This window comes from Heptranchias perlo, chromosome 8, assembly GCF_035084215.1.
Source record: "Heptranchias perlo isolate sHepPer1 chromosome 8, sHepPer1.hap1, whole genome shotgun sequence".
In the NCBI taxonomy this organism is placed as follows: Eukaryota; Metazoa; Chordata; class Chondrichthyes; order Hexanchiformes; family Hexanchidae; genus Heptranchias; species Heptranchias perlo.
This window is the reverse complement of record NC_090332.1, coordinates 60,860,317-60,887,537: the sequence shown is the minus strand read 5'-3', so window position 1 is coordinate 60,887,537 and position 27,221 is coordinate 60,860,317. Positions and strand designations below refer to the sequence as shown.

At 46.6% G+C, this 27,221-nt stretch overlaps 1 protein-coding gene across 2 annotated transcripts in view; it reads right to left on the bottom strand.

Annotated features, from left to right (window-relative positions):
* The window catches only part of cga (glycoprotein hormones, alpha polypeptide), a 158,276-nt gene that overhangs the window by 24,223 nt on the left and 106,832 nt on the right, over positions 1 to 27,221 (bottom strand). For both annotated transcript variants that reach the window (XM_067989170.1, XM_067989169.1), the window contains exons 3-4: positions 14,059 to 14,170; positions 9,363 to 9,547 (exon numbers count right to left, since the gene is read on the bottom strand). In XM_067989170.1, the coding sequence (XP_067845271.1) occupies positions 9,363 to 9,547; positions 14,059 to 14,158 (285 nt within the window). In that variant the 5' untranslated portion in view covers positions 14,159 to 14,170. The remainder of the gene's footprint in view (positions 1 to 9,362; positions 9,548 to 14,058; positions 14,171 to 27,221) is intronic.

Sequence of the window (27,221 nt, the reverse complement as noted above, 5' to 3'; positions counted from 1 at the left end):
GGAGGATGTTGAGGAGGAGGTGGTGGTGGATGTTGAGGAGGAGGTGGTGGTGGATGTTGAGGAGGAGGAGGTGGTGGATGTTGAGGAGGAGGTGGTGGTGGATGTTGAGGAGGAGGTGGTGGTGGATGTTGAGGAGGAGGAGGTGGTGGATGTTGAGGAGGAGTGGTGGTGGATGTTGAGGAGGAGGTGGTGGAGGATGTTGAGGAGGAGGTGGTGGTGGATGTTGAGGAGAAGGAGGTGGTGGATGTTGAGGAGGAGGTGGTGGTGGATGTTGAGGAGGAGGTGGTGGTGGATGTTGAGGAGGAGGTGGTGGTGGATGTTGAGAAGGAGGTGGTGGATGTTGAGGAGGAGGTGGTGGAGGATGTTGAGGAGGAGGTGGTGGTGGATGTTGAGGAGAAGGAGGTGGTGGTGGATGTTGAGGAGGAGGTGGTGGTGGATGTTGAGGAGGAGGTGGTGGATGTTGAGGAGGAGGAGGTGGTGGATGTTGAGGAGGAGGTGGTGGTGGATGTTGAGGAGGAGGTGGTGGTGGATGTTGAGGAGGAGGTGGTGGTGGATGTTGAGGAGGAGGTGGTGGATGTTGAGGAGGAGGTGGTGGAGGATGTTGAGGAGGAGGTGGTGGTGGATGTTGAGGAGAAGGAGGTGGTGGATGTTGAGGAGGAGGTGGTGGAGGATGTTGAGGAGGAGGTGGTGGTGGATGTTGAGGAGAAGGAGGTGGTGGATGTTGAGGAGGAGGTGGTGGAGGATGTTGAGGAGGAGGTGGTGGTGGATGTTGAGGAGAAGGAGGTGGTGGATGTTGAGGAGGAGGTGGTGGATGTTGAGGAGGAGGTGGTGGAGGATGTGAGGAGGAGGTGGTGGTGGATGTTGAGGAGAAGGAGGTGGTGGATGTTGAGGAGGAGGTGGTGGAGGATGTTGAGGAGAAGGAGGTGGTGGATGTTGAGGAGGAGGAGGTGGTGGATGTTGAGGAGGAGGAGGTGGTGGATGTTGAGGAAGAGGAGGTGGTGGATGTTGAGGAGGAGGTGGTGGAGGATGTTGAGGAGGAGGTGGTGGTGGATGTTGAGGAGAAGGAGGTGGTGGATGTTGAGGAGGAGGTGGTGGAGGATGTTGAGGAGGAGGAGGTGGTGGATGTTGAGGAGAAGGAGGTGGTGGATGTTGAGGAGGAGGTGGTGGATGTTGAGGAGGAGGTGGTGGTGGATGTTGAGGAGGAGGTGGTGGTGGATGTTGAGGAGAAGGAGGTGGTGGATGTTGAGGAGGAGGTGGTGGAGGATGTTGAGGAGGAGGTGGTGGTGGATGTTGAGGAGAAGGAGGTGGTGGATGTTGAGGAGGAGGAGGTGGTGGATGTTGAGGAGGAGGAGGTGGTGGATGTTGAGGAGGAGGAGGTGGTGGATGTTGAGGAGGAGGAGGTGGTGGATGTTGAGGAGGAGGTGGTGGATGTTGAGGAGGAGGTGGTGGTGGATGTTGAGGAGGAGGTGGTGGTGGATGTTGAGGAGAGGAGGTGGTGGATGTTGAGGAGGAGGTGGTGGAGGATGTTGAGGAGGAGGAGGTGGTGGATGTTGAGGAGAAGGAGGTGGTGGATGTTGAGGAGGAGGTGGTGGAGGATGTTGAGGAGGAGGAGGTGGTGGATGTTGAGGAGGAGGAGGTGGTGGATGTTGAGGAGGAGGAGGTGGTGGATGTTGAGGAGGAGGAGGTGGTGGATGTTGAGGAGGAGGAGGTGGTGGATGTTGAGGAGGAGGTGGTGGTGGATGTTGAGGAGGAGGTGGTGGTGGATGTTGAGGAGGAGGAGGTGGTGGATGTTGAGGAGAAGGAGGTGGTGGATGTTGAGGAGGAGGAGGTGGTGGATGTTGAGGAGGAGGAGGTGGTGGATGTTGAGGAGGAGGAGGTGGTGGATGTTGAGGAGGAGGAGGTGGTGGATGTTGAGGAGAAGGAGGTGGTGGATGTTGAGGAGGAGGAGGTGGTGGATGTTGAGGAGGAGGTGGTGGTGGATGTTGAGGAGAAGGAGGTGGTGGATGTTGAGGAGGAGGTGGTGGAGGATGTTGAGGAGGAGGTGGTGGTGGATGTTGAGAAGGAGGAGGAGGTGGTGGATGTTGAGGAGGAGGTGGTGGTGGATGTTGAGGAGAAGGAGGTGGTGGATGTTGAGGAGGAGGTGGTGGAGGATGTTGAGGAGGAGGTGGTGGTGGATGTTGAAGGAGGAGGAGGTGGTGGATGTTGAGGAGGAGGTGGTGGTGGATGTTGAGGAGGAGGAGGTGGTGGATGTTGAGGAGGAGGTGGATGTTGAGGAGGAGGAGGAGGTGGTGGATGTTGAGAGGAGGAGGTGGTGGATGTTGAGGAGGAGGAGGTGGTGGATGTTGAGGAGAAGGAGGTGGTGGATGTTGAGGAGGAGGTGGTGGAGGATGTTGAGGAGGAGGCTGGTGGTGGATGTTGAGGAGAAGGAGGTGGTGGATGTTGAGGAGGAGGTGGTGGTGGATGTTGAGGAGGAGGTAGTGGTGGATGTTGAGGAGGAGGAGGTGGTGGATGTTGAGGAGGAGGTGGATGTTGAGGAGGAGGTGGTGGTGGATGTTGAGGAGGAGGAGGTGGTGGATGTTGAGGAGGAGGTGGATGTTGAGGAGGAGGAGGAGGTGGTGGATGTTGAGGAGGAGGAGGTGGTGGATGTTGAGGAGGAGGTGGTGGATGTTGAGGAGGAGGTGGTGGTGGATGTTGAGAAGGAGGAGGAGGAGGTGGTGGATGTTGAGGAGGAAGTGGTGGTGGATGTTGAGGAGGAGGTGGTGGATGTTGAGGAGGAGGTGGTGGTGGATGTTGAGAAGGAGGAGGTGGTGGATGTTGAGGAGGTGGTGGATGTTGAGGAGGAGGAGGTGGTGGATGTTGAGGAGGAGGAGGTGGTGGATGTTGAGGAGGTGGTGGATGTTGAGGAGGAGGTGGTGGTGGATGTTGAGGAGGAGGAGGTGGTGGATGTTGAGGAGGTGGTGGATGTTGAGGAGGAGGAGGTGGTGGATGTTGAGGAGGAGGAGGTGGTGGATGTTGAGGAGGAGGTGGTGGTGGATGTTGAGGAGGAGGAGGTGGTGGATGTTGAGGAGGAGGTGGTGGTGGATGTTGAGGAGGAGGAGGTGGTGGATGTTGAGGAGGAGGAGGAGGTGGTGGTGGATGTTGAGGAGGAGGTGGTGGTGGATGTTGAGGAGGAGGAGGTGGAGGTGGTGGATGTTGAGGAGGAAGTGGTGGTGGATGTTGAGGAGGAGGAGGAGGTGGTGGATTTGAGGAGGAGGAGGTGGTGGATGTTGAGGAGGAGGAGGTGGTGGATGTTGAGGAGGAGGAGGAGGTGGTGGATGTTGAGGAGGAGGAGGTGGTGGATGTTGAGGAGGAGGAGGTGGTGGATGTTGAGGAGGAGGTGGTGGTGGATGTTGAGGAGGAGGAGGTGGTGGATGTTGAGGAGGAGGAGGTGGTGGATGTTGAGGAGGAAGTGGTGGATGTTGAGGAGGAGGTGGTGGATGTTGAGGAGGAGGAGGTGGTGGATGTTGAGGAGGAAGTGGTGGATGTTGAGGAGGAGGTGGTGGATGTTGAGGAGGAGGAGGTGGTGGATGTTGAGGAGGAGGTGGTGGATGTTGAGGAGGAGGTGGTGGATGTTGAGGAGGAGGAGGAGGTGGTGGATGTTGAGGAGGAGGAGGAGGTGGTGGATGTTGAGGAGGAGGAGGTGGTGGATGTTGAGGAGGAGGTGGTGGTGGATGTTGAGGAGGAAGTGGTGGATGTTGAGGAGGAGGTGGTGGATGTTGAGGAGGAGGAGGTGGTGGATGTTGAGGAGGAGGTGGTGGATGTTGAGGAGGAGGAGGAGGTGGTGGATGTTGAGGAGGAGGAGGAGGTGGTGGATGTTGAGGAGGAGGAGGTGGTGGATGTTGAGGAGGAGGAGGTGGTGGATGTTGAGGAGGAGGTGGTGGATGTTGAGGAGGAGGAGGAGGTGGTGGATGTTGAGGAGGAGGTGGTGGATGTTGAGGAGGAGGAGGTGGTGGATGTTGAGGAGGAGGAGGTGGTGGATGTTGAGAAGGAGGAGGAGGTGGTGAATGTTGAGGAGGAGGAGGAGGTGGATGTTGAGGAGGAGGAGGAGGTGGTGGATGTTGAGGAGGAGGAGGAGGTGGTGGATGTTGAGGAGGAGGTGGTGGTGGATGTTGAGGAGGAGGAGGAGGTGGTGGATGTTGAGGAGGAGGAGGAGGTGGTGGATGTTGAGGAGGAGGAGGTGGTGGAGGATGTTGAGAAGGAGGATGTGGTGGATGTTGAGGAGAAGGTGGTGGTGGATGTTGAGGAAGAGGAGGTGGTGGATGTTGAGGAGGAGGAGGTGGTGGAGGATGTTGAGAAGGAGGTGGTGGTGGATGTTGAGGAGAAGGTGGTGGTGGATGTTGAGGAGAAGGTGGTGGTGGATATTGAGGAGAAGGTGGTGGTGGATGTTGAGGAGGAGGAGGTGGTGGAGGATGTTGAGAAGGAGGTGGTGGTGGATGTTGAGGAGAAGGTGGTGGTGGATGTTGAGGAGAAGGTGGTGGTGGATGTTGAGGAGAAGGTGGTGGTGGATGTTGAGGAGAAGGAGGTGGTGGATGTTGAGGAGGAGGAGGTGGTGGAGGATGTTGAGAAGGAGGTGGTGGTGGATGTTGAGGAGAAGGTGGTGGTGGATGTTGAGGAGAAGGTGGTGGTGGATGTTGAGGAGAAGGTGGTGGTGGATGTTGAGGAGGAGGAGGTGGTGGATGTTGAGGAGGAGGTGGTGGTGGATGTTGAGGAGGAGGAGGTGGTGGATGTTGAGGAGGAGGTGGTGGTGGATGTTGAGGAGAAGGTGGTGGAGGATGTTGAGAAGGAGGTGGTGGTGGATGTTGAGGAGGAGGAGGTGGTGGATGTTGAGGAGGAGGTGGTGGTGGATGTTGAGGAGGAGGAGGTGGTGGATGTTGAGGAGGAGGTGGTGGTGGATGTTGAGGAGGAGGTGGTGGAGGATGTTGAGAAGGAGGTGGTGGAGGATGTTGAGAAGGAGGTGGTGGTGGATGTTGAGGAGGAGGTGGTGGTGGATGTTGAGGAGAAGGTGGTGGTGGATGTTGAGGAGGAGGAGGTGGTGGATGTTGAGGAGAAGGTAGTGGTGGATGTTGAGGAGAAGGTGGTGGAGGATGTTGAGGAGAAGGTAGTGGTGGATGTTGAGGAGAAGGTGGTGGTGGATGTTGAGGAGAAGGTGGTGGTGGATGTTGGGGAGGAGGTGGTGGTGGATGTTGGGGAGGAGATCACTTCAGAGTTAATGCTGAAACTGACCAGTTCTGTCATTGTTTGTGCCAACCCTATGGTGCATGGTAGCATAAGACATCCCTACAGCAGATGGCCTTGCTCCGCATCTTGTTCTTCACTGATGCGGATCCTGTGCCATTTGCCAGGTAGGGGCACCGATGTCTACAAATATGCTTGGTGATATGTTGGCTGATCACCCTGACACACCTTCTTTTAGGCAAAACATGCCGTGCAGTGATTGGGGTGCTTCTGAAGAACAATCCTGCATAATGATTTGTCAGGTCTTCACATGTATCTGTGCCGTGGGGCCAGCTTTCGACGTGGAGCTTCGGTATAGCGTTAATCTTCTGCTAAAGCGAGACATGTGCACCGCAGGCTGTAGATGCGGGTGTGAGGATACCCACGGGTAGGCACAGAGCACCTCTGGCGCAGCCTGACCTGCATGGCATCTCTCCTCTGGTCTTCCTCTTTATCCTCTCTCAAGAAGCTCACATGTACTGGAATTCCCATTGGGAAGCCCATTGGTTTCACTAACAGAGCTGGAAGTTAATAAAGTAGTGAAGCAATTACCACAAAGGCTCCTGGAAGCCTAAGAGACAGCAGGGGTAAAAAAACAAAAGAAGAATTCTGGAACTCAGTACAAAGATGGCCTGAGACTGTCTATTTAATCTTCTTGTTTACCCCTTTAATGAACTTCACCTGTAGCTGATCTCCTCGCAACCCTGGTCGCCCTCTCTAATGGTGTGATCTGGAAGATGTTCCAGTGTGAAGGCCAGAAAAAGACATGGGAGGCTCTATGACATTACTCGCTGTGCCATTTGAATATCGTTGTGAAGCTGGGGGCTTCCATGAACTGTCCACGAGAAGGGTATCCGATGGGAGAATGGACTCCATTGGCCCTGATATTTAAGGGGCGGTGGGGAGGGAGTGGGGACACGTGTCATCGGCTGGGAAACCCAGACATACTGGAAGGTGGAAGTCCTGCCGAATTTAACGCAGGACCTTGTTCGAATTTTTTTACTCCATTTTCCGCCCGGCAGCTGGCCAGATTGAAGGCTGGCCGGATACCAGGTGGGAAAGCCTGCTGTGGAAGGTACCAGCCAGGGACTGTTGAGGACGGTTCCCGGTCATTTGAGAAGATTGGGGGTTGGTGGTGCGGGGTTGTGGGGGAGGTGCGTGGAGTGTGGCAAGGAGGAAGGGAGAGATCGCAGCGGGGGATGGATAGAGAATGCGGGGGGGATAGAGATCGCCGGGGGGGCGGGGGGGCAGCAGATCGCATGTGGAGGAGTTGGCGGATTGCAGGAGGGAGAGATCGCGGCAGAAGATGTGCTTGAGGGGCCGGGGGGGAAGCACTCCTGCTCCTCCTGGCCCACAAGCAGTGCTGGAAAAGCACTTACCTGCTGGATCCGGCCATTCTCACCTCCCTTCAGCTGCCGGGTTTCCCGAGCCCTGGGAATCCCAGTCGGCCAGCGTTAAATTTAAATGCCTGTCAAAATATCAGGAACGCAGCCTCATTAACAGATTAAAATTACTGACCCGCCTCTCCAGAGCGGGTTACTCAGCCTAACCCACCGCGGTCAAACCAGTCATAGGCGCGGTTGTGGTGGGTTGGGATCGAGTTTCACATTTTTAACAATTTGACCCGCCCCCGAACCTCTCCCGCCCATTGTGGGGGGTTAAAACTCCCCCATTGTGTCTGCACGGAACTGAAAGAGGTGCACAGACTCAAATCTGTGAACTTTGAAAAACAATGCGATTTCAATAAATCATTGGCGTTGGCAAGTCGCTTGGTGGAGCTCTGTTTGGAAACGTCTGGAAGCTCAGTTTGGGGTCTAATTCTTTGCCAAGCCCAGTTTGCTGACAGTTTGTCTGTTATAAGAGGAATTGTTTGTTGTCTGCTCCTTTACCCCTTTACTGACTGGTGCTATTTTTACATTTGCTTTTGCAGTGTGTTTTTTGGCTTTTTGTTACTGTTTTGTATCTGTCGAAAAAAATGCAAAGAGCTTTAGTTATGAAGCTAAATACCGTGGCTCAGTGATAGCATTCTTGCCTCTGAGTTCGAAGGTTGTGGATTCAAGTCCCACTCCAAAGACTTGAGCACAAAATCTAGGCTGACACTTCAGTGCAATACAGAGGGAGTGCTGCATTGACAGAGGTGCTGTCTTTCGCATGAGACATTAAACCGAGGCAACGTCTGCCCTCTCAGGTGGACGTAAAAGATCCCATGGCACTACTATGAAGAAGACCAGGGGAGTTCTCCCCGGTATCCTGGCCAATAATTATCTTTCAACCAACATCACCAAAAAAAGATTATCTGGTCATTATCATATTGCTATTCGGGACCTTGCTGTGCACAAATTGGCTGCCGCATTTCCTCCATTACAACAGTAACTACACTTGCAAAGTACTTCATTGGCTGTAAAGCGTTTTGGGATGTCCTGAGGTCATGAAAGGCGTGATATAAATGCAAGTCTTTCTTTCTTTGAAGTCCTGCCTGTCCAGCTAAGTTCTTGTCTAGGTTGAGGCTGCTTGTTATGGTCTTGTTATAAAATTATTGGTCCCTTTTTTTTCCAGGTGACTGTCTGGACGAACCGACTCCCTGGGGAGAGTGGTAACTAATCATCAATTGATCTCACTGTGTCAGGCAAAGTGGTAATTGTTTCTTGTTACCACATAATGCTTCTGCTGAGAGGTCCAGATAATTATTTGACAAACTGTTCTGTCGCTGCGTGTGTGCCAAATCTTTGGCAGAAGTCCAAGTGTGAGGGGGTCACTGCAGCTGAGCCCAGTCCCGTCCTCACCTGAAGATCATACATTTCTCTGCAGGGGTTCACTGGGAGCTGAAAACCTGGTTGATTTTTCCCTTTCTTACCTTATCGGCACCTTGTGGCATCCCTATCACTGGGATCAGCAAACTCAGCACAGAATGAGAATTGTACTTCCAGTCTACATGGCTGAGTATCACACAGGGCGCCTTGCATTTAGCCATCAGGGTGCTCAGACATTTCTCTTAGCAATGCCGCTGCAGTTATAAGATACATATAAGGAATGCGACTGTACTCCTATTAATCTGGCATCAAAGGGGTACTTTTGCAAAGTTAGGTTCCCAAATTCGAACCTTGCTGGACTGGAGCACGGTCACGGAATTAACCCTATAACGTTGTAGCCCTGTTGCAAGGGTAGGCACATATAAATTATTGAACAAAATAAGCTAATTGGCATTATATAGAATATAATATTGAGAGTTCAAAACACACTAGAGAGATGATGTGGAGATGCCGGTGATGGACTGGGGTGTACAAATGTAAGGAATCTTACAACACCAGGTTATAGTCCAACAGTTTTATTTGAAAATCACAAGCTTTCGGAGGCTTTCTCCTTCGTCAGGTGAGGAGAAAGCCTCTGAAAGCTTGTGATTTTCAAATAAAACTGTTGGACTATAACCTGGTGTTGCAAGATTCCTTACATTTGTACACTAGAGAGAGACACAGACAGGCTTTTTATCACAGCAGGGGGAGTGTGAAGAAGTCAGTGTAGATAAGAGAATACATTTTCTTTGCAATAAAGATTGGAAGAGATAAGACACAAGAAAGGTTAACAGCAGCTGTGTGAATAGGAAACACACAGGGGGGTAGTGATGACATCTGTTCCACACATTTGTCCTACATAATGAAACATATAAGAATTCAGCGAACAAAAGCTCAAGAGGGAAACTCTTCAATCTACTCTGAGGCTAGTGTAAACAGCAAAGACATCTCCTGAAATATGTGAATATTATTGGTACCTATATCTCATATATACTGCATGTAAGGGGTTATGTTTTATTATCTCATTGACTTGATTTAATAAAATATTAATCAGACATTTTCAGTGTTTCCCTGCACCTTGAACTTGTATTAGGAGTAAAAGATGTATGACAATATCCGATATAAAGCCAACACCTATCTCTGTCCCGTGGTCCCATTTTCTGAGGGTCCACACCAGAAGTATAGCCTGGCAAAACAATCCCTCAAATGCATTGTATTTAGTGCACTGCTTATTTTGGTGAAAGAATGGAGTTCATTTTCAGTCTCATTACCAAATGCAGTTCTTGTAATGAGATTTTATACTTCATCTAAAAGTCTTACCTTGTAAAATAATTTAGCTACGCAGCATGTTGCCTCTGAAGTGATATTCTTGGGAACCAGCATCGTTTTCTTGGACCTCATTGGAGTGGGATAAGCACGGGAGAAACAGCAGCCTGTACACTGAAAGATGGGCACCCCTCTTCTTGAGAAATACTTGTTCTCCTTCAGTCTACAGTCTGGACAACCTTCAGAGAGAAACAGAGAAAGAACAGATGGGGTAATTCTTCCAAATACTGGATTTGGCACAAATAGCATGGAAAGGTGCTATGCAAACTATTTTCTGTTTCTCTACAAACATGATATACTGATGTAAGTCATGTCAAAATGTGCCATCAGGCTTGTTATGGTCATGTCAATGACACATGACTTGTCTGGCTTTTCTTTTCTTCCCATTCACCCCCCAAGAGAGCTTGTTAAGCATTCTTTAATAAATGTAATGGCTCTTAAGTTTGCTTATATTTGGTTCTCTCAGAAGTGAATGCAGGTTATATTTGTACAGTGTAGGGAACCAGAATGGTCCCAGGATTTAGTTCAAGTAGCAGACCCCAAGTACCATTAAGAAAACTGCAAATGTGCATTACATAGAATTTACAGCACAGAAACAGGACATTCGGCCCAACTGGTCTATTCTGGTGTTTATGCTCCAAACGAGCCATCACCCACTCTATTTCATCTAACCCTATCAGCATATCCTTCTATTTCTTTCCCCCTCATGTACTTATCTAGCTTCCCCTTAAATGTATCTATGCTATTCGCCTTAACTATTCCATGTTTTTTTTATTCATTCATGGGGTGTGGGCGTCGCTGGCAAATGTGGGCATTTATTGCCCATCCCTAATTGCCCTTGAGAAGGTGGTGGTGAGCCACCTTCTTGAACCATTACAGTCTGTGTGGCGAAGGTACTCCCACGGTGCTGTTAGGTAGGGAGTTCCAGGATTTTGACCCAGCAACGTTTAAGGAACTACGATATATTTCCAAGTCAGGATGGTGTGTGACTTGGAGAGGAACGTGCAGGTGGGTGTTGTTCCCATGTGCCTGCTGCCTTTATCCTTCTAGGTGGTAGAGGTCGCGGGTTTGGGAGCTGCTGTCCAAGAAGCCTTGGCGAGTTGCTGCTGTGCATCCTGTAGATGGTACACACTGCAGCCACGGTGCGCCGGTGGTGAAGGGAGTGAATGTTTAGGGTGGTGGATGGGGTGCCAATCAAGCGGGTTGCTTTGTCCTGGATGGTGTCGAGCTTCTTGAGTGTTGTTGGAGCTGCATTCATCCAGGCAAGTGGAGAGTATTCCATCACACTCCTGACTTGTGCCTTGTAGACGGTGGAAAGGCTTTGGGGAGTCGGGAGGTGAGTCACTCGCCGCAGAATACCCAGCCTCTGACCTGCTCTTGTAGGCACAGTATTTATGTAGCTGGTCAAGTTAAGTTTCTGGTCAATGGTGACCCCCAGGATGTTGATGGTGGGGGATTCGCCGATGGTATTGCCGTTGAATGTCAAGGCGAGGTGGTTAGACTTTCTCTTTTTGGAGATGGTCATTGCCTGGCACATGTCTGGCGCGAATGTTACTTGCCATTTATCAGCCCAAGCCTGGATGTTGTCCAGGTCTTGCTGCATGCGGGCACGGACTGCTTCATTATCTGATGGGTTGCGAATGGAACTGAACACTGTGCAATCATCAGCGAACATCCCCATTTCTGACCTTATGATGGAGGGAAGGTCATTGATGAAGCAGTTGATGATGGCTGGGCCTAGGACACTGCCCTGAGGAACTCCTGCAGCAATGTACTGGGGCTGAGATGATTGACCTCCAACAACCACTACCATTTTCCTTTGTGCTAGGTATGACTCCAGCCACTGAAGAGTTTTCCCCCTAATTCCCACTGACTTCAATTTTAGTAGGGCTCCTTGGTGCCACACTCGGTCAAATGCTGCCTTGATGTCAAGGGCAGTCACTCTCACCTCACATATTGAATTCAGCTCTTTTGTCTATGTTTGGGCCAAGGCTGTAATGAGGTCTGGTGCTGAGTGGTCCTGGCGGAACCCAAACTGAGCATCGGTGAGCAGCTTATTGGTAAGTGCCGCTTGATAGCACGGTCAACGACACCTTCCATCACTTTGCTGATGATTGAGAATAGACTGATGGGGCGGTAATTGGCCGGATTGGATTTGTCCTGCTTTTTGTGGACAGGACATACCTGGGCAATTTTCCACATTGTCGCGTGGATGCCAGTGTTGTAGCTGTACTGGAACAGCTTGGCTAGAGGCATGCCTAGTTCTGGAGCACAAGTCTTCAGCACTACAACCGGGATGTTGTCGAGGCCCATAGCCTTTGCTGTATCCATTTCTTAATATCACATTGAGTGAATCGAATTGGCTGAAAACTGGCTTCTGTGATGCTGGGGATCTTGGGTGGAGGCCGAGATGGATCATCCACTCGGCACTTCTGGCTGAAGATGGTTGCAAATGCTTCAGCCTTGTCTTTTGCACTCACATGCTGGACTCTGCCATCATTGAGGATGTTCATGGAGCCTCCTCCTCCCGTTAGTTGTTTAATTGTCCACCACCATTCACGAATGGATGTGGCAGGACTGCAGAGCTTTGATCTGATCCGTTGGTTGTGGAATCGTTTAGCTCTGTCTATAGCATGTTGCTTCTGCTGTTTAACATGCATGTAGTCCTGTGTTGTAACTTCACCAGGTTGGCACCTCATTTTTAGTTATGCCTGGTGCTGCTCCTGGCATGCTCTTCTACACTCCTCATTGAACCAGGGTTAATCCCCTGGCTTGTTGGTTATGGTAGGGTGAGGAATATGCCACGCCATGAGGTTACAGATTGTGCTGGAATGCAATTCTGCTGCTGCTGATGGCCCACAGCGCCCCAGTTTTGAGCTGCTGGATCTGTTCTGAATCTATCCCATTTAGCACGGTGGTAGTGCCACACAACATGTTGAATGGTGTCCTCAGTGTGAAGACGGGACTTTGTCTCCACAAGGACTGTGCGGTGGTCACTCCTACCAATACTGTCATGGACAGATGCATCTGCGACAGGTAGATTGGTGAGGATGAGGACAAGTAGTTTTTTCCCTCATGTTGGTTCGCTCACCATCTGCCCCAGGCCCAGTCTTGCAGCTATGTCCTTCAGGACTCGGCCAGCTCGGTCAGTAGTGGTGCGACCGAGACACTCTTGGTGATGGACATTGAAGTCCTCCACCCAGAGTACATTATGTGCCCCTGCTACCCTCAGTGCTTCCTCCAGGTGGTGCTCAACATGGAAGAGGACTGATGCATCAGCTGAGGGAGTGCGGTAGGTGGTTATCAGCAGAAGGTTTCCTTGCCCATGTTTGACCTGATGCCATGAGATTTCATGGGATCCGGAGTCAATATTGAGGACTCCCAGGGCCACTCCCTCCTGACTGTATACCACTGGTGGGTCAGGGCAGGAGGGCAGGAGAGTTGTGGCAGGGGGGGAAAAGAGAGGTCAAATGCTGCAATACTTTCCAACTGGCCTGCACTGGGAGAACCGGAGGTTTATGCCACAACAGCGTGCAAGCCTCATTGGAGGTCAAAAAATAATAAGTACGTGGTGGCCCTTCAAGCCTGTGATGTTCCATATTGCAGCACCTATCGAATGATATCACACCAGCCGCACAGCCAGGAGAAGTCACTTCCTGTACGTCTTATACCTCCGTGTCCAGTGGTTAGGTGAGTGTTTTTCCATTTTTTTCTTTTACCGTTTCCTTCTGTTGCATTTATTTCAGTGCATTGTTTTGCATTTTAATTTAATCTAGCGTTTTATTCTTTAAAACATTTTTTTGCCCCTTCTAGCACCTACCAGTGAGGGGAGTTTCACTTTGATTTTGCAACATCTCCCATTGGTAGGATGGCCATATCTTTTGGAATTCCCTCTTGCCCTCTGAGAGCTAAAGATTAAGGAGGATTTCCAGAGGATTCCTCAGAGGGAGGACTACCTGTACCTGAGGCAAGTGGCACAGATCCACCATTACCCATGTCGGCTAGTCCACAGATTCATCAGAGCTCCTTGAGCATATCAACAAAGATGTGCCTTTGTCACCTCATCTTGATGAAGGAGGCCTTTCTGTCGGTTGGGATTGTGCCTTCATGGTGCCATCTTGTTGTATCAACAGAAAAGTAGTCTTGAGAGACTGGAAGTTGAAGGGATGTAGAATGATGTGTTGTGGGGAGAAAGGAGACAAAAGTAAATGTGGAGACAAAGCTACCTTCTCCGTCAAATAATGGCAAAAATGCTAGCTGCGACTGCCCAGTAGGAGATGGAGTTCATGAAATTGTGTGTATAATATATCAAAAGGCTTGCATATAGTGCACAATTCTTGTAAGCATCACACTTACTTCCTATCACATTCCAGATGTCACACATCAGACATCACACATCAGCGTACCCTCTGGCTCGAAGTGAGCATCGCCACAGGAGATCCGCTAGCATCTTCTATAAACGTGGCTAGTTACCTGTCCTGAAGATGCTATTGCCAGAAGATGATAATTGGCCAGGATTCATCAGTTAAGATTTTGCCTTCAGAAAAACGTTTGCTTTAACAACTACAGGATTTTATCAATGTTAGTTTTCTTTTTATTTTCTTTCCTGGTATCTTCCACATATCCTGCCTTCAAATGGCAGCTTAAACTCGACCACCAGCTGGTCCTGTTGACCCCAGGTGATACTCACCCTGTGCCGCAGCCTCCACTTCAGGGAAGGAACGCACGCCCTGCTCAACCACGAGGAGAATAACCAGAGCCAGTCCACCACACTTCATGTAACGAGCCATTCTGTATTCAGACTGAAATATAAATAACATCCGTTAAAAATAATTGCTATTGTCACATGGTCTAATTAATCTAAAGTCTACTGAGCCATTTGTATTTAATGGTACAATACAGAAGTTACTTTCCGACTTCACAATCTTGTCAGGGAGGCTTGCCTGCCAGAAACGCATATTGCGGCAGACGTTCATACACAATTTTCTGACTGTTACATTTTTTTTATTCATTCATGGGATGTGGGCATCGTTGGCAAGGCCAGCATTTATTGCCCATCCCTATATTGCCCCTGAGAAGGTGGTGGTGAGCCACCTTCTTGAACCACTACAGTCCATGCTTTATTGCAGCAGGATTGTACAATGGAGTGACTTGCTGGAGGGCAGTTAAGAATCAACCACATTGCTGTGGGTCTGGAGTCATATGCAGGTCAGACCAGATAAGGACAGCAAGTTTCCTTCCCTAAAGGGCATCAGTGAACCAGATGGATTTTTACAACAATCCAGTAGTTTCATGGATCTCCATTGCTTTTTAGCCCAGATTTTATTTATTTAATTAACTAAATTTAAATTCCTCAGCTGTCATAGCAGGATTTGAACTCATCGTCTCCAGATTATTAGTCCAGTAACATAACCACTATGTTACCATATCCCTGTTATTTGTCATCCTTCCTAATATCTCCTCTTTGGCTCGGCATCCATTCAACCATTCCAACATTTCATTGCACAGGAGCTACGGCTGGCATGCAACACCATCATCCGAGGGTACGATAGCATAGTGGTTATGTTATTGGACTGGTAATCCAGAGGATGCATATTCAAATCCTACCATAGTAGTATGAGAAATTGAAAAAAAAAATCTGGAAATAAAAAGCTGGTATCTGTAAAAGTGACCACGAAGTTGCAAAAACCCATTAATGCCCTTGAGGGAACAAAACCTACTGTCCTCACCTGGCCTGGCTTGGATGTTATTCCAGCCCAACACCAAACTGGTTAACTCTTAAGTTGTATCAAACCGTTACGACTGCAGTGGTTGAAGAAGAAGAACCACCTCTGCCTTCTCAGGGCAAATGGAGACGGGCAATAAATACTAGCTTTAGCAGTGACGCCCACAACCTGAAAATGAATTTAAAAAAAATAACTGCCCAAGTAATAGTGGGCAGTGCCACTCAAAGCAACGAGCACACAGCAACTACAGCAAAGACCATTCAAGGGACGCATGCAAGTCTATCAAGGCCTCCTGCATTCTCTGCAACTCGTCAGTTGGCTATGCAGCCATCCACCCTGTTACTTCCTCAACTGGGAGAGCATGGAGCAGTTCACAACACACAGAGACAAATACAACAGCTAAACAAATTAAACACAGGTAAATTATGCACAAACTAAAGGCCCAGCATTTCCTCAGAGCTGCCCCTGCTCTGCTGCCGTAACTTTGCCGGAAGTGTGGCAGAAACCCCTTGAACCAGGTTTCCGGCAAAGTTACAGCGACACAGCAGGGGCAGCTCTGTGCAAATTTTGGGACAAAGGACATGATTTAAAATTGGAGCTGAGAACACAGCCATACCTAGCTATGTGCGTGGGGAAACTGGAAGCCAAATAAATGTGTCGCAATCTGTGATCGCAACGCAATTGAAGGTGAGAATTTGTGCTTCCCACGAGCCATGCAGCCAGATTGACAGGTTTGAGCAGCGAATCAGAGAGGGGGTTGAGAGGGAAAGTGAGATTGTGGGCCCTGGCAAAAATCAGAGGGGGGGTTGGGGGGACATGGATGAAATCGAGGGGGTCAGCGAGCACGAGATCGTGGAAGGGATCAGCTACCATTGGGATCGGGAAGGGGGGGAGGGGCCAGCGAGTATCGGGGTGGGGGGTGAGTCAGCCGGCATCGGGATCGGGGGGGGGGGGTGGGGTCAGCCCGCATTGGGATCAGGGGGGTCAGCATGCATCGGGGATTGGGGGAGTCCAACATCAGGATTGGGGGGTCCAGCATCGGCAATCGGTGGGGGGGGGGGGGGGGGTGTCCAGCATCGTGGGGGTCCTGTCGGCCAGGTGAGCATGTTGGGCCTGGATGAAGCACTCCTGCTCCTCCGGGCCCACAAGCAGTGCAATAAAGGCACTCACCTCATGGATCCGGCCCATCCCCCCTACTTTCACCTGACGTGAATTAGAAGTGATGGAAAACCTGAACAGGTAAGATTAAATTCATTTTACTTTTGCAATACACAAAGTACTTCAACTATTTCAATGAGGTATGGTGCCCTTTTAAGTATTGGCCCGCCGGCTTTAAGTGAGGGCAGAACTTCCTGGTGTCTGTTGTGCACACCCAGACAAACCTGCCTGGGTCAAACCCGGAAGTGGGCGCTTTGGAGCGAGGATGCGGTCCTGCTCCAAAAAGTTGTTATTTTAACCTCCGACCCATCCCCAACCCATCCGTTCTTGAGGGTTAAAATTACCCCCAAAGTGTCAGCTGTCCAAAATCCAAACAAAGTGGTTGACTCCTGTGGATGCCTGGTCGAGAGAATAATATTGGCCAAGACATAGCAGGAATGTAGGGTCCAGGGCCTGTGATCCGTTTTTTTCCTTCCTACTCATTGTCCTTTTTTATTTTAACTTTATTTTTTCTCATTTCAACCTATTCTATTCTTTCTTTTTTTTTAAGTTTAAACTGTTCAAGTTTCCTTTCTTTTCCTGACACACTGCCCCTTTCATCTTTTCCCAAGAACAATGTTTTTTAGTTGGCTGAAAACCAGCTTTAAAGGCTATGGGTGAATTTTGAGGCCTCCAGACTACGTGCTCTCCTAAAATGTCCTAAAATTTGGGATCCTAAGAATATCATAGGACCTCAATTTGCATTTTAAATGGGTCTACCGCCTGACTCAGGATGCCACTACAACTGCCCAGTGGTAGGCCCGGGCTGGGAGGATGACGGTGATAATGGTAATGGGGTGTTGTAATTCCCCAACATTTTCAGGGCACGACCACCCCATTTCCACTGTTTTAGTAGAAATGCCTCAAAATCTACCCCAATGGCTCCTAATTCAGTTTACCAGTAAATTGTCCATTCAATTTGTTGTTTTACAACAACAGCTTGCATTTATATAGCACCTTCAACATAGGAAAATGTCCCAAGACGCTTCACAGGAGCGGAATCAGACAAATGTTGACACCGAGCCAAAGAGGGAGATATTAGGGGGGGGTGACCAAAAGCTTGGTCAAAGACATAGGTTTAAGGAGTGTCTTAAAAGAGGAGAGAGAGGTGGAGAGGCAGAGAGGTTTAGGGAGAGAATTGAAGAGCTTAGGGCCCAGGCAGCTGAAGGCACAGCCACCAATGGTGGAATGAAGGAAGTGGGGGATGCGAAAGAGGCCAAATTTGGAGGAGCGCAGAGATCTTGGAGGGATGTAGGGATGGAGGAGGCGACAGAGATAGGGAGGGGCAAGGTTATGGAGGGATTTGAACAGCAGGATGAGAATTTTAAATTCGAGGCAGTAGTGGACCGGGAGCCATTGTAGGTCAGCGAGCACAGGGGTCATGGCGAATGGGACTTGGTGGAGGTCAGGATACGTGCAGCTAAGTTTTGGATGAGCTCAAGTTTATGGAAGGTGGAAGATGGGAGGCCGGTCAAGAGACCACTGAATAGTCGAGTCAGGAGGTAGCAAATGCATCGATGATGGTTTCAGCAGCAGATTAGTAGAAATAGTAGTTTTAGTAGAAGTACCTCCAATGTATTGAACTGCTTTTATTGTACAAACTGAATTAAATGTGTAAATTTATCATTTTGAGCAGGCAACAACTTGGGACAAGTGTCCTTTGAAATAGAACCATACAATGATACGGCACAGAAGGAGGCCAAACGGCCCATCGTGCCTGTGCCGGCTCTTTGAAAGAGCTACTCAATTAGTCCTACTTCCCTGCCCTTTCCCCATAGCTCTGGAAATTTTTCTCCTTCAAGTATTTATCCAATTCTCTTTTGAAAGTTATTACTGAATCTGCTTTCACCACTCTTTCAGGCAGTACATTCCAAATCTTAACAACTCACTGCTTTAAAAAAATCTCCTCATCTCGCCTCCGGTTCTTTTTTCCAATCACCTTAAATCTGTGTCCTCTGGTTACCGACCCTTCTGCCACGAGAAACATTTACTCCTAATTTACTCCATCAAAACTCTTCATAATTTTGAACTCCTCTATTAAATCTCCCTTTAACCTTCTCTGCTCCAAGGAGAACAACTCTCCAGCTTCTCTAATCTCTCCACGTAACTGAAGTAATAGATGGATGTCATGGAAACAAAATACTCTCTAGTTAGAAACAAAAATTGCATCTCTCCGCTGGCGAGGAATGCTGTGAGAAGTAGATAAGGGTGATCTCAATTGGATAGGAACATTCTATTTATGGTAATATACTTGGTAAAAAAAAGATTCTCCAGTGATATAAAACTCTCCTTCTCCAAAGGAAAACTCATTACTGTACTTCATTATCAGTCATCCACTAACTACAGAATCCATTTTGGACTGGTGGAGGCTCAGGTACCTGTGGCAGGGAACTGTATAGGCCTGTTTCTCAACCATTAACACTGCATAGTCCAAAACACAGTTAACTTTAGACTGGAAGTAGGTTAAGGCTCCCTGTAATTGCCAGCAGAGAACATCAGCGAGCAGTCCACACCTACAAGTCACTTGCCAGCAATTCCACTGCCATGAATATGGCAGCCATGATAGGAAAGAACAAGAATGGCAAATTGACGAAGCATACGGTGGATTTGATAAAAGAGGAAGCATAACGCCATGATAGTTGGAATGAACCTCAATCCTCCAAATCCACACATCAGGAGGAGGCCTGTGCAGCTAAATGCAAATTCCATGAACAAACAAACCCGTCAATAAGTCAGAAAATGCATAATAGTCATTTTTATATTGGAGTGCTGTTGATGGCAAACACCAGTACGAGGCAAGACAAAGAAGCCAAACAGCAGATCCCTGATGGCATCACATAGCCAAATCTGGCCTTGATTAGGAGCAGTGACACCAGCTAAAATAAACATAGGAAAGTAAACATAAGAGTTGGAGGTCTCCATGTCAGAGCTGTTCCTCTCCTCCCCCATGGAGCCGATAAGTAAAAAAATGTCGAATGATGTAATGAAAACCATCAAAAAGATAGTTTTCAAACAATAAGACAAGGTGAAAAACAATGAAATATCCACAACAGAGGCAGGATCTCATGGACAAAGAAGAGATGGAATGGATCTTCAAAGTGGGCGTATCGAAGATAGAATCTGATAAGGGAGCTCCTGACTCTGGCATATTAAACTTAAGCATATTGCCACCATCAGAATCTGAATCATGCCACATGGTCAGAATCTAAACCATATATCATCAGAATCAAAATCATACTGCACCATCAGTGTCGACACCACATGACAACATCAGAATCCAAACCATACTGTATTTATAGAATCTAAACTACACTGCATCAGCAGAAACAAACACAGTGAATCATCAGAATCTGAACCATATCAAAATCATCAGAATTTAATCCACACTGCATCATCAGAATCTAATCCATATTACATCATCAGAATCTAATCCATATTACATCATCAGAATCTAATCCATATTACATCATCAGAATCTAATCCATATTACATCGTCAGAATCTAATCCATATTACATCATCAGAATCTAATCCATATTACAGCGTCAGAATCTAATCCATATTACAGCGTCAGAATCTAATCCATATTACATCATCAGAATCTAATCCATATTACATCATCAGAATCTAATCCATATTACAGCGTCAGAATCTAATCCATATTACATCATCAGAATCTAATCCATATTACAGCGTCAGAACCTAATCCATATTACAGCGTCAGAATCGAATCCATGTTACATCAGAATCAAAACCACACTGCATCATCGGAACCAAAACCACACTGCATCGTCAGAATATAAATCACACAGCGGTCATCAGAATCAAAACCACACTGCATCATCAGAATATAAACCACACTGCGTCATCAGAATCTAAACAACACTGCGGTCATCAGAATCTAAATCACACTGCATCATCGGAACCAAAACCACACTGCATCATCAGAATATAAATCACACAGTGGTCATCAGAATCTAAACCACACTGCATCGTCAGAATATAAACCACACTGAATTATCAGAATATAAATCACACTGAATTATCAGAATATAAACCACACTGAATTATCAGAATATAAACCACACTGCGTCATCAGAATATAAACCACACTGAATTATCAGAATATAAACCACACTGAATTATCAGAATATAAACCACACTGCACCATCAGAATCTAAACCACACTGTGGTCATCAGAATATAAATCACACTGCGTCACCAGAATCTAAACCACACTGCATCATCGGAATCCAAACCACTTCAAATCAGAATCGATTCCATATCACATCATCAGAACCTAATCCATATTACATCATCAGAATCTAAACCATATGACATCATCAGAATTGAATCCATATTACATCAGAATCTAAACCACATTGCATCATTGGAACCAAAACCACACGACATCATCAGAATACAAATCACACAGCATCTTCAGAATCTAAATCACACTGCATCATCAGAATCTAAACCACCCTGCATCATCAGAATATAAACCACACTGCATCATCAGAATCTAAACCACCCTGCATCATCAGAATAGAAACCACACTGCATCATCAGAATATAAACCACACTGCATCTTCAGAATCTAAATCACACTGCATCTTCAGAATCGAAACCACACTGCATCATCAGAATCTAAACCACACTGCATCATCAGAATCTAAACCACCCTGCATCATCAGAATCTAAACCACCCTGCATCATCAGAATATAAACCACACTGCATCTTCAGAATCTAAATCACACTGCATCTTCAGAATCTAAATCACACTGCATCTTCAGAATCTAAACCACACTGCATCATCAGAATATAAAACACACTGCATCTTCAGAATATAAATCACACTGCATCATCAGAATCTAAATCACACTGCATTATCAAAATATAAACCACACTGCATCATCAGAATATAAACCACACTGCATCATCAGAATATAAACCACACTGCGGTCGTCAGAATCTAAACCACACTGCATGATCAGAATATAAACCACACTGCTTGATCAGAATCTAACCCACACTGCGGTCATCAGAATATAAACCACACTGCATCATCAGAATCCAAATCACACTGTGGTCATCAGAATCTAAACCACACTGCGGTCATCAGAATATAAACCACACTGCATGATCAGAATCTAACCCAGACTGCGGTCATCAGAATATAAACCACACTGCATTATCAGAATCTAAACCACACTGCATCATCAGAATCTAAACCACACTGCGGTCATCAGAATCGAAACCACACTGCGGTCATCAGAATATAAACCGCACTACAGTCCTCAGAATATAAACCACACTGCATCATCAGAATCTAAATCACACTGCATCATCAGAATCTAACCCACACTGCGGTCATCAGAATCGAAACCACACTGTGGTCATCAGAATATAAACCGCACTACAGTCCTCAGAATATAAACCACACTGCATCATCAGAATCTAAATCACACTGCATCATCAGAATCTAACCCACACTGCATCATCAGAATCCAAATCACACTGCGGTCAACAGAATCTAAACCACACTGCATGATCAGAATATAAACCACACTGCGGTCTTCAGAATATAAACCACACTGCATCATCAGAACAAAAACCACACTGCATCATCAGAACAAAAACCACACTGCATCATCAGAATATAAACCACACTGTATCATCAGAATATAAACCACACTGCATCATCAGAATATAAACCACACTGCGGTCATCAGAATCTAAACCACACTCCATCATCAGAATATAAACCACACTGCTTGATCAGAATCTAACCCACACTGCGGTCATCAGAATATAAACCACACTGCGTCATCAGAATCCAAATCACACTGTGGTCATCAGAATCTCAACCACACTGCCGTCATCAGAATACAAAACACACTGCATCATCAGAATGTAAACCACACTGCATGATCAGAATCTAACCCAGACGACGGTCATCAGAATATAAACCACACTGCGGTCATCAGAATCGAAACCACACTGCATCATCAGTATCTAAACCACACTGCATGATCAGAATCTAAACCACACTGCATCATCAGAATCTAAACCACACTGCATGATCAGAATATAAACCACACTGCATCATCAGAATCGAAACCACACTGCATCACCAGAATGTGAACCACACTGCATCATCAGAATCGAAACCACACTGCATCATCAGAATCCAAACCACACTGCATCATCAGAATATAAACCACACTGCGGTCGTCAGAATCGAAACCACACTGCGGTCGTCAGAATCTAAACCACACTGCATGATCAGAATATAAACCACACTGCTTGATCAGAATCTAACCCACACTGCGGTCATCAGAATATAAACCACACTGCATCATCAGAATCCAAATCACACTGTGGTCATCAGAATCTAAACCACACTGCGGTCATCAGAATATAAACCACACTGCATGATCAGAATCGAACCCAGACTGCGGTCATCAGAATATAAACCACACTGCATTATCAGAATCTAAACCACACTGCATCATCAGAATCTAAACCACACTGCGGTCATCAGAATCGAAACCACACTGCATGATCAGAATATAAACCACACTGCTTGATCAGAATCTAACCCACACTGCGGTCATCAGAATATAAACCACACTGCATCATCAGAATCCAAATCACACTGTGGTCATCAGAATCTAAACCACACTGCGGTCATCAGAATATAAACCACACTGCATGATCAGAATCTAACCCAGACTGCGGTCATCAGAATATAAACCACACTGCATTATCAGAATCTAAACCACACTGCATCATCAGAATCTAAACCACACTGCGGTCATCAGAATCGAAACCACACTGCGGTCATCAGAATATAAACCGCACTACAGTCCTCAGAATATAAACCACACTGCATCATCAGAATCTAAATCACACTGCATCATCAGAATCTAACCCACACTGCGGTCATCAGAATCGAAACCACACTGTGGTCATCAGAATATAAACCGCACTACAGTCCTCAGAATATAAACCACACTGCATCATCAGAATCTAAATCACACTGCATCATCAGAATCTAACCCACACTGCATCATCAGAATCCAAATCACACTGCGGTCAACAGAATCTAAACCACACTGCATGATCAGAATATAAACCACACTGCGGTCTTCAGAATATAAACCACACTGCATCATCAGAACAAAAACCACACTGCATCATCAGAACAAAAACCACACTGCATCATCAGAATATAAACCACACTGTATCATCAGAATATAAACCACACTGCATCATCAGAATATAAACCACACTGCGGTCATCAGAATCTAAACCACACTCCATCATCAGAATATAAACCACACTGCTTGATCAGAATCTAACCCACACTGCGGTCATCAGAATATAAACCACACTGCGTCATCAGAATCCAAATCACACTGTGGTCATCAGAATCTCAACCACACTGCCGTCATCAGAATACAAAACACACTGCATCATCAGAATGTAAACCACACTGCATGATCAGAATCTAACCCAGACGACGGTCATCAGAATATAAACCACACTGCGGTCATCAGAATCGAAACCACACTGCATCATCAGTATCTAAACCACACTGCATCATCAGAATATAAACCACACTGCATCATCAGATTCTAAAACACACTGCATCATCAGAATCAAAACCACACTGCAGTCATCAGAATATAAATCACACTGCGTCATGAGAAACTAAACCACACTGCGGTCATCAGAATCGAAACCACACTACATCACCAGAATGTAAACCACACTGCATGATCAGAATCTAAACCACACTGCATCATCAGAATATAAACCACACTGCGGTCATCAGAATCTAAACCACACGGCATCATCAGAATGTGAACCACACTGCATCATCAGAATATAAACCACACTGCATCATCAGAATCTAAACCACACTGCATCACCAGAATGTAAACCACACTGCATCATCAGAATGTAAACCACACTGCATGATCAGAATATAAAACACAATGCGGTCAACGGAATCTAAACCACACTGCATCACCAGAATGTAAACCACACTGCATGATCAGAATCTAAACGACACTGCATCATCAGAATATAAAGCACACTGCATCATCAGAATATAAACCACACTGCATTATCAGAATGTAAACCACACTGCATCATCACAATCTAAACCACACTGCATTATCAGAATATAAACCACACTGCGGTCCTCAGAATATAAACCACACTACATTATCAGAATATAAACCACACTGCATTATCAGAATCTAAACCACATTGCATCATGAGAATCTAAACCACACTGCATCATCAAAATTTAAACCACACTGCATCATCAGAATCTAAACCACACTGCATGAGCAGAATCTAACCCACACTGCGGTCATCAGAATATAAACCACACTGCATCATCAGAATCTAAACCACACTGCATGATCAGAATCTAAACCACACTGCATCATCAGAATCTAAACCACACTGCATGATCAGAATATAAACCACACTGCATCATCAGAATCGAAACCACACTGCATCACCAGAATGTGAACCACACTGCATCATCAGAATGTAAACCACACTGCATCATCAGAATCTAAACCACACTGCATCATCGGAATCCAAACCACACTGCATCATCAGAATCCAAACCACACTGCATCTTCAGAAACCAAACCACACTGCATCATCAGAATATAAACCACACTGCATTATCAGAATCCAAACCACACTGCATCATCAGAATATAAACCACACTGCATCATCAGAATCTAAACCACACTGCATCATCAGAATCCAAACCACACTGCATCATCAGAATCCAAACCACACTGCATCATCAGAATCCAAACCACACTGCATCATCAGAATATAAACCACACTGCATTATCAGAATCCAAACCACACTGCATTATCAGAATCCAAACCACACTGCATCATCAGAATATAAACCACACTGCATCATCAGAATCTAAACCACACTGCATCATCAGAATATAAACCACACTGCGGTCATCAGAATATAAACCACACTGCATCATCAGAATCTAAACCACACTGCATCATCAGAATATAAACCACACTGCGGTCATCAGAATATAAACCACACTGCGTCATCAGAATCCAAATCACACTGTGGTCATCAGAATCTCAACCACACTGCCGTCATCAGAATACAAAACACACTGCATCATCAGAATGTAAACCACACTGCATGATCAGAATCTAACCCAGACTACGGTCATCAGAATATAAACCACACTGCGTCACCAGAATCGAAACCACACTGCATCATCAGAATCTATACCACACTGCATGATCAGAATGTAAACCACACTGCATGATCAGAATCTAACCCAGACTACGGTCATCAGAATATAAACCACACTGCATCATCAGAATCGAAACCACACTGCATCACCAGAATGTGAACCACACTGCATCATCAGAATCGAAACCACACTGCATCATCAGAATCCAAACCACACTGCATCATCAGAATATAAACCACACTGCGGTCGTCAGAATCGAAACCACACTGCGGTCGTCAGAATCTAAACCACACTGCATGATCAGAATATAAACCACACTGCTTGATCAGAATCTAACCCACACTGCGGTCATCAGAATATAAACCACACTGCATCATCAGAATCCAAATCACACTGTGGTCATCAGAATCTAAACCACACTGCGGTCATCAGAATATAAACCACACTGCATGATCAGAATCGAACCTAGACTGCGGTCATCAGAATATAAACCACACTGCATTATCAGAATCTAAACCACACTGCATCATCAGAATCTAAACCACACTGCGGTCATCAGAATCGAAACCACACTGCGGTCATCAGAATATAAACCGCACTACAGTCCTCAGAATATAAACCACACTGCATCATCAGAATCTAAATCACACGGCATCATCAGAATCTAACCCACACTGCGGTCATCAGAATCGAAACCACACTGGTCATCAGAATATAAACCGCACTGCATGATCAGAATATAAACCACACTGCGGTCTTCAGAATATAAACCACACTGCATGATCAGAACAAAAACCACACTGCATCATCAGAACAAAAACCACACTGCATCATCAGAATATAAACCACACTGTATCATCAGAATATAAACCACACTGCATCATCAGAATATAAACCACACTGCGGTCATCAGAATCTAAACCACACTCCATCATCAGAATATAAACCACACTGCTTGAAAAGAATCTAACCCACACTGCGGTCATCAGAATATAAACCACACTGCGTCATCAGAATCCAAATCACACTGTGGTCATCAGAATCTCAACCACACTGCCGTCATCAGAATACAAAACACACTGCATCATCAGAATGTAAACCACACTGCATGATCAGAATCTAACCCAGACTACGGTCATCAGAATATAAACCACACTGCGGTCATCAGAATCGAAACCACACTGCATCATCAGTATCTAAACCACACTGCATCATCAGAATATAAACCACACTGCATCATCAGATTCTAAAACACACTGCATCATCAGAATCAAAACCACACTGCAGTCATCAGAATATAAATCACACTGCATGATCAGAATATGATGTCGAGATGCTGGTGATGGACTGGGGTTGACAATTGCAAACAATTTTACAACACCAAGTTATAGTCCAACAATTTTATTTTAAAATCCACAAGCTTTCGGAGGCTTCCTGCTTCCTCAGGTGAATGTGGAAACAGAATGTGGAATCAGAATATAAATCACACTGCATCATCAGAATATAAACCACACTGCGGTCATCAGAATATAAACCACACTGCATGAACAGTATCTAAACCACACTGCATCATCAGAATCTAAACCACACTGCACCACCAGAATCTAAACCACACTGCATCACCAGAATCTAAACCACACTGCATGACCTGAATGTAA